The sequence below is a fragment of the Onychostoma macrolepis genome, chromosome 12, assembly GCF_012432095.1.
Source record: "Onychostoma macrolepis isolate SWU-2019 chromosome 12, ASM1243209v1, whole genome shotgun sequence".
In the NCBI taxonomy this organism is placed as follows: Eukaryota; Metazoa; Chordata; class Actinopteri; order Cypriniformes; family Cyprinidae; genus Onychostoma; species Onychostoma macrolepis.
The window spans coordinates 15,288,415-15,297,139 of NC_081166.1; the positions used below are offsets into that span (position 1 = coordinate 15,288,415).

The 8,725-nt window shown below is 34.0% G+C and overlaps 1 protein-coding gene and 1 long non-coding RNA gene across 2 annotated transcripts in view; one reads left to right on the plus strand and one right to left on the minus strand.

The window, feature by feature from the left end:
- The window catches only part of LOC131551382 (uncharacterized), a 28,445-nt gene extending 21,831 nt beyond the window's left edge, over window positions 1–6,614 (minus strand). Inside the window, exons 1-2 of the long non-coding RNA XR_009273742.1 lie at window positions 6,512–6,614; window positions 2,673–2,795 (exon numbers count right to left, since the gene is read on the minus strand). This is a non-coding gene — a long non-coding RNA (uncharacterized LOC131551382). The remainder of the gene's footprint in view (window positions 1–2,672; window positions 2,796–6,511) is intronic.
- Window positions 1,005–7,036, plus strand: shbg (sex hormone-binding globulin). The gene is made up of 8 exons (XM_058794311.1): window positions 1,005–1,232; window positions 2,480–2,571; window positions 2,686–2,875; window positions 3,374–3,535; window positions 3,631–3,790; window positions 3,869–4,005; window positions 6,110–6,296; window positions 6,480–7,036. The coding sequence occupies exons 1-8, from the start codon at window positions 1,152–1,154 to the stop codon at window positions 6,635–6,637; spliced, it is 1,167 nt and encodes a 388-aa protein (XP_058650294.1). The 5' UTR covers window positions 1,005–1,151; the 3' UTR covers window positions 6,638–7,036.
- The last annotated feature ends 1,689 nt before the right edge of the window (window positions 7,037–8,725 follow it).

Consider the following 8,725-nt stretch of genomic DNA (forward strand, 5'->3'; position numbering starts at 1 on the left):
CTTTCAAATAATTAACAAAATGGTGGAACTTTTCACAAACTAATTTGACCACTCTTCATAGTAATTGTTAGTTTTAGTCTGAAATACACCAAACTAGACTGGTACTTCTACTTTAGCATTCCAAGTACAAAACAAAAAAAACACCTAGTCATACATCAAGGTTTCACTGTACTGGACGAACAAACATGAGTTACCTTTCAAAGTTCAATTGTTATGTAATCAGACTAACTGCCAGGTCGAGGATGGGGACAGGTAATAAAAAAATAACCCAGAACAATTTGAATATAAATTATATTAAAAATTTAATTTTCTTATTTATACACTGAAAAAGAGAGCCACATGGGTTACTCTAAAACTCTGAGAAAGCCACTCAAAATCATTTTTACTAACCTAAGAATTTACAATATCCATTTAATTAAGACGATGCATTTACAGAAGGTAGTTTATGCCAAAAAATTATAATGTTCAGCTTTTGATTGTTCTGACAGTTTTTATGTATATTATCAGCACTTGATAAAAGGCTTGATGCAAATCTCGCTCTATTTTTTTTAATGTTCTGTACTTTTTTAGGAGCAAACTGTCACAAAAAATATGCAAAATTGTACCTTTAACATAAGTCAGAAATGTATTTTTATCTTATACAGTATATCCCTAAAGGCTATATATATATATATATATATATATATATATATATATATATATATATATATATATATATATATATATATATATATATATATATATAAGTATGTTTTGTACTAAAGGTACACGTCCCTAAAATTAATTCTTCTAAAAGTAGAACAAACATGTAATTGAATGCCAATTATGCAAAAGTGATAGTACACAGGTAAAATTAATCACCAAGTTATCAGCACACAAAAGACCCGAACGCTCAAACAAATAAGCCCAAAATCAATACTTTCCTTTGCTGTGATGTCGACATCCTTAGTCACTGGTCTTATGGGGAAGCTGTGTGCTAAACTGGAGCTTACTCACTTCTCAGAGTAAGAGAGAGAGAGAGAGAGAGAGAGAGAGAGAGAGAGAGGTAGTCTGATGGCAGTAGGCTAAACAAAAGTCCTCTAGCTTATATTCTGATTCCATTCCCTCTTGTTTCTACTCATATTCTAACCTCTGGAGCTAAAAAAGGAAGAATGAACTATCTAAAGGAAGTGGTCATACTACTGTTAGGCCCGTACCTGATTCTGCTGTGCAGGAGAGTGTCAGGTGAACAGGTGAGTATAAGATCTCTAAAAGAAAGGTCTGAAGATATAAAGGATATAATATAATCAAAAAGGCATTTTCTTTGTTACTAGGCAATTATGCTGAGAAACTAGTGCTCTTTACTACGTTAAATATAATTTGCAAGCGTAATTGCGCAGAGGCAATCGCTACCATGCAACTGAATCAACAGAAATTAAAAGGTAAAGGCTAAAGTTGACAGCACAGATATGAATGAAGATTCTAAGTGTGCTGAGGCTTGCTTGCTTGATCCACTTCACCTACTTTACACTCTAAAATGACTTCTGGTAATATTAGAAAAAATAGATTTATTCAATAAGCTTAAGATTATTTTATTGTAAGAGTATTGCTCCCTCTTTTTAATATCTTGTGAAACTCCAGTTACACTTTTCTTTAAATTAAATTCCACATTTGTAAGTGAACTTGGATAAAAGATAAAATTATTCAAGCCAACTTCATTGATTAGTTATTTAATAGACATGCTGTACAATGTCTAAGTTTTTGTTTGCTATCACACAAACTAAAAATTGGATTTACATGTAATTTCTATAAAACTGTTAATTTTCCTTATGCCATATTTGTATGACATTTAAATGATTACACAAATCAGTTTGATGGATTTTTCTTATGTAATTTGTTTTTAAATTTTAAGTAATGTATAAATAGAAAATAGGCTTACACACACACACACACATACATATATATATATATATATATATATATATATATATATATATATATATAATATATAGTGAATGTATACAGTTTATTAAAACTTCTAAGCTCTTTCTTTAATTATATTTTTCCTATTTAAAAAAAAAAAAAAAAAATCCTGAACCAGTATTGCCATGTTAAATGAAATCATTTTGGACTAACAGTGCATGCATCTGCTAACATGTTCAAATTCTACACTTCAAAACCTATTACAGAAGACAGACCACAGCACGCACTGTATATTTTGAGCTAAATTGCTGGCCTGGAAGCAACTTTAGCTGACAAAGTCTTTGCACGGTTAGCGCATTCGACTCTGAATTCGCTGAACCCTGGTTCCACACTTGCCCGGGGCAGCAGTATTTACACTGGCGGCTTGTCTGGGATATCGCAGATGCTTGTGTTTACCTAGCCTTTAGCGAGAGTACGAGAGATATGTCTCAATGTAATCTGAGCATGCTTGGCTGCTGTATGATGTTTGTTGTATGATGTCAAAACCATTCTCTGAATTTTGGGATGACTGAGACAGATATCCGGGAAGGGAATCATCAATCTTGCACACAGACAGTCCAAATGGACTCCCTTAATGCAGACGAGCGCAAATCTCTCTGACATCACAAGGTGAGTTGACTTTGTAAATCGCAATTTCTTGGCGCTCATCGTGTATCTAATGCAAACATACAGAACATCATAGTGGCAGATTTGACTGTGAGATGTCTTACCTCACACATACAGCATTAGATCTTTCTTTGAGTTTCGGACCCTTGACCCAGAGGGGGCCATCTTTTATGGAGACACCAAAGAAGGACGGGACTGGTTTGTGCTTTCACTGCGTGATGGCATACCTGAAATGCAGATTGGGAAAGCAGACATCTTAGTGAGCGTAAAAGGAGGTCGAAAACTCAATGATGGGGCCTGGCACTTGGTAAATACTGTTTATCTTTTCTAAATCTCTACTGATTTCTCTGAAGCTTGTTTGCAATTTAAAGCAACAACCTTTGCATATGCTGCTATATACACCAGAGTTTAAAAGTCTGGGTTTTGAAGATTTTTTTTATGTTTTTGTAAAGAAGTCTCTTATGTTCAGCAAGGCTACATTTATGTGATCAGTGAGACAGTAATATAGTGAAATATTATTATAATTTAAAATAATTGTTTTCTATTTCTATTTTTCTTTATTTCTGTGATGGAATATTCAGCAGCCAGTCAGTGTCACATGAAACCTCACAAATCATTCTAATATGCTGATTTGGTGCTATAGAAACATTTCTTTATATTATCAATCTTTAAAACAGCTGTATTGCTTATTACTTTTGCGGAAACCATAATACATTTTTTTCACAGGATTTATTGGTGATATGAGATTTGAGATTTATTGATGAAGTGATAAATCTTCTAAGGATTCTTTGTTGGTTTTGGACAGCTGGAGTTGCGCAGTGAGGGCAAATTTGTGGTGCTAGAGGTTAACAACAATGTAGAGCTTCTAGTCGGTCTTCATTCTAAACTGGCAGAAGATGAACTAACAGGAAAGATACGTCTTGCTCTTGGTGGCATGCTGGTGGACAAACAAAAGCTCTTCCATCCAGTATGTTTACTTGTATTTTCCATTAATATTTGAACTGAAAAGTGACAGCATTGACTGACCACATAAAATGTCCTTTTCTTTATTTTATTGCTCAGTTTGAGCCAGAAATGGATGCTTGTATAAGAGGAGGGCATTGGCTAAATCTCAGCACCCCCTGGGATGCAGACTCAACATGGGAACCCCGGCCCTGCTTCTCTGAGATCAAGAAAGGGAGCTATTTTCCAGGAACCGGAGTGGCTATGTTTAATACATCTGGTGAGCGAAGAATCATGTATGTTTAAACTTGCATTGAAGATTAGATGGCGTTATTCTTCCATGCACATATCACAACAGATCTTCCTGGACTTAAGACGGAAGAGGCCGGTATCACAGTCGAGATCTTCGGATCCTGGACTGGGACAACGTTGAGTCTCCAAAGCACAGGATTTGAGTATGTTTTGAGAGAGTTAGATGGGAATAAAGATATCAAGGTATGTACACAGTAAAAAACTAAATCCTATCATTAATGAAATGCTATTGATATTTAAATGATGCCCCCACTAATGATTATTACAAAGATCATCTCTTTAAAAGTCCACAGGTCTATTACGAGCAATCTTTCATAACATTTATTGGTAACACTTAACAATAAGGTTCCATTTGTTAACATTAACTTATAATGAAAAAATAAAACATTTATTAATCTTAGTTAAATGTTAATTTAAACATTTACTAATACTTCATTAAAAATCAAAATGAGTACCTGTTAATGGTCCTGAGGTGACATGAACTAACAATGAACAGATGTATTTTTATTAACTAATTTTATCATCATTTACTTACCCCTCATGTTGTTCCAAACCTGTTCCAAAGTTTCTTTCTTATGTCGAACATAAAAGAAGATATTTTGAAGAATTTTGGTAATCAAACAGTTGATGGTCCTCATTGACTTCAATAGCATTTCTTTCCCTACTATGGACGTCAATGATGACCACCAACTGTTTGGTTCTTCAAAATATCTTCTTTTGTGTTCAACGTAAAAAGGAAACTTATACGAATTTGGAACGACATGAGCGTGAGTAAATGATGACAAAATTTTCATTTTTGGGTGCAGTGTTAATTTTGGCAGGCATTTTTGATTTAGTCTTAGTCTTTCTCTTGAGACGAAAATGCTTAATAGTCTTAGTCACGTTTTAGTCATTTGAGTCTTTCATAGTTTTAGTCTAATTTTAGTAGACGAAAATTCATTGTATTTTTGTCAACTTTTAGTCATTACTTTTAGTCAAAGTGCCGTTAACAACATTTATTTTGGTAGCTATTTTATATGTAGTATTCAACCAAAAATAGGCATAAATTCTTCTCTCTTTAGACCAAATCAATTAAGCTTATGAGAAATTTGAATCAAGGATTGAATTTGGAAGAACTGGAATAAATTTTCATTTTTTGGTATATACAAATTAAAATCATTTTGCAGATACAGTAGCTTTACTTAATTATACATTTATTTAACATCTTTTGTTGGTTAACATTTATGACACGGATAGGAATGCTGTCCCTTTAAGACGGAAGGCATGCATGTAATACTGACACACATTCAGTTTACGCTCACTTAAGCCTGACTGAATAACTGACTGTATTTGTGAGATACTTTACACAATAGACATTTGAACTGCTGTGTGTGTATTTGAGCACCGAGAACTGATCGCGCGCTGTATGAGAACTGAAGAAGTGGAGCGTGCGCGAGAGAGCACTTCTATCAGCGCGATTCCGCCTATCCCGCCTTCACTAACTTTAAGTTAATCGACAACGAACTGTGACTCCCGGGAAAAACAGGACGTCTGGTCACTCTATCCCTAAAAAAAAAAAAAAAAACCTTCAGGTGCTGAGGCCATTGTTTCAGATCGCTAGTTGGCGTTTTGGTAGCCTATCCGTCCGCTGCGGCTGCCATACTGAGACTAGATATAAACTCCCTCATCTGATTGCAATCCAATGACAGAGACGCACATTTTGAAAGACAAGACAGTTAACTTAGCCTATAGGATGTATTTTGAATGTCCGGTAGTCCTCAAATAACATTTTAGTTCCGTCTCGTCTTGTTAATGAAGACGCGGCATAAATTTCGTCATAGTTTTTATCATCAGATATTAATTTTAGCTCGTCAACGTCTCGTCTTGGTCACAGAAAAAAAGTTCGTTGACGAATATTTTTCGTCTTCATCTTCGTCGACGAAATTAACACTGTTTGGGTGAACTATTCCTTTAATAAGTACTGTAACAAATGCTTTGCTCAATTTTAGTTAATGGTGCTGTATGTAGGATTGACACCCAGCGGTTGAGCTAGGTATTGCAGTCCAAATTCAAAATATTGGAGACGTTTTTTTCACCCGGCCCCACATTTTCAAAGGAGAATAACTGACTGTAGCATTGTTTTTCAGATAAACATGCATGTTAACTTAGCATGTTTCTTAAATATCTGCAAACATATTATGGTATTTTTATGCTTTAGTAGAGTCAAAATCCTACATACAGCACCTTTAATACATTAACTAATGGGACCCTATTGTAAAGTGTTACCCATTTATCTGCACTGTAACAGGAGATGCAGTTGGGCCTGAAAGAGGGATCGGAAAGTGTTGCCCCTCCCCATGAACCTGCAACACTTACTTTCACCATACTGAAACATTCACTTGTGGTAAACAGCAAACCAGAGCTTGAAACGGAAAGTCTGGACTTTTTCTCCATGTGGAAAAATGGGATGCTACTGACTTTTGGGGGAGTGCCAGGTAAATTTGCGAGGTGGAAGTAAGCAAGAATTTCCGTGCTCAAGTACTCCTCCATCCTCCAATATCCTCTGTGTTCTTTGTTAAATTCTCAATGTTTCGCTTGTATCCGTCAAGTAGACAATATATATATTTTTTTGTATTAAACAAATCCTTCTACTTCACATCGAACCCTTTTTTTTTCAGGTGACAGTGAGGCGGCAAAAAATACACATTACCTGCGTGGGTGTCTGGAGAAAATCCTTGTCCAAGGCCAGGTCATTGATCTTGATCGGGCATTGTACAAACACACAGCGGTATCATCTCACAGCTGTCCTACAGAAGCAATGAATGAACTCACTTAATAGAGATACAAGGCATTCATCCTAGCAGGCTAAACTCTAAGATTCCCTTCATGTATCTTACACACATCTTATATCTGTCATAGGTAGGCCTATTTAAAAATGCTCAATGTTCAGTTGACCCAAAACCTCCAAAAATGTACTGATGGGCTATTATGTTACATTGAGCAATGAAATACATTTGAAACTAAATGGCACATCTTTCCAGCACATTTATGATTGAAAAAGGTAAATGCATTTGAACTTTGTTTACAAATGCATCTAAAAGGGAATGTTTTTCAATGAACATATTTTAGTCAACAAAATAAATCAAGATCAATAAAAGATTCATTGTTTCATTGCTGTTTCATTAATGTATACTCCATGAAGCAAATACAAAAAATATGCAGATTATGTAAAATAAATAAACAAATAAACTAATAAATTAATTATGGGTTAGTCTGATAATGCATCATACTTCTATATATATATACACACATATATATATGGAAGTTCATATTTTAAGACTTAAGTTTATGACAACAATAAGAAAAAATCTATAAATAAATTAAATTTGACACTGAGCAAAAACAGGAAAAGATTATTAATGTTTATATATATATATATATATATATATATATATATATATATATATATATATATATATATATATATACATACATACAAACATGATCTTTACAGTTGAGGTGAAATGTTTACATCCCCCTTTCAGAAATACAAAATGTTCATTATTTTACCAAAATAAGAGAGATCATACAAAATGCAAGTTATTGTTTATTTAGTACTGACCTGAATAAGATATTTCACATAAAATATGTTTACATATAGTCCACAAGAGAAAATAATAATTTAATTTATAATAACGACCCTGTTCAAATGTTTACATCCTCTTGATTCTTAATACTGTGTTCTTACCTGAATGATCCACAGCTGTGTTTTTGTTTAGTGATAGTTGTTCACGAGTCCCTTGTTTGTCCTGAACAGTTAAACTGCCTGCTGTTCTTTAGAAAAATTCTTCAGGTCCCACAAATTATTTGGTTTTCCAGCATTTTTGTATATTTGAACTCTTTCCAACAATGACTGTATGATTTTGAGATCCATCTTTTCACACTGAGGACAACTGAGGGACTCATATACAACTATTACAGAAGGTTCAAACGCTCACTGATGCTCCAGAAGGAAATACCATGCTGGGAAACATGAAACTATCTTCTGTAGCCTCTGAAGGGCAGTATTAAATGAAAAAAATATGATATTTAGGGAAAATAATAAACATGTACACATCTCCATTCTGTTCAAAAGTTTTCACCTTTGTAAACTTTTGACCTCAACTGTATATAACAATAAATCAACCCCTGGAACTATTTTATTTATTGATTTATTTTTTAAAAAGACATTAAACATAATCTTTATGCTAAATACAGGTGCATCTCAATAAATTAGAATGTCGTGGAAAAGTTAATTTATTTCAGTAATTCAACTCAAATTGTGAAACTCGTGTATTAAATAAATTCAATGCACACAGACTGAAGTAGTTTAAGTCTTTGGTTCTTTTAATTGTGATGATTTTGGCTCACATTTAACAAAAACCCACCAATTCACTATCTCAACAAATTAGAATATGGTGACATGCCAATCAGCTAATCAACTCAAAACACCTGCAAAGGTTTCCTGAGCCTTCAAAATGGTCTCTCAGTTTGGTTCACTAGGCTACACAATCATGGGGAAGACTGCTGATCTGACAGTTGTCAGAAGACAATCACTGACTACGTTTACATGGACATCAGTAATCTAATTATTTACCTTATTCTGAATAAGACAATATTATGATTAAGGTGTTTATATGGGTTGCTTTTAGAATAATTCTTTCATGTTCCCGTTTTACATGTTAGAGTACATAGATCGATTAATGGCATGCGTCATTATGTCACCACCCGACCTCATCCGACGTCTCCTCCAGAATTTCACGTATAAACATATAGTTCGTCTTTGTGATGATGCCATATATAGTTTTGGGTGTTTCATTTTTAATTTTATGAAAGCTTCAAGTGCAGTTAATTATTTGTACGTGCAAACAGATGACGGCAGTGT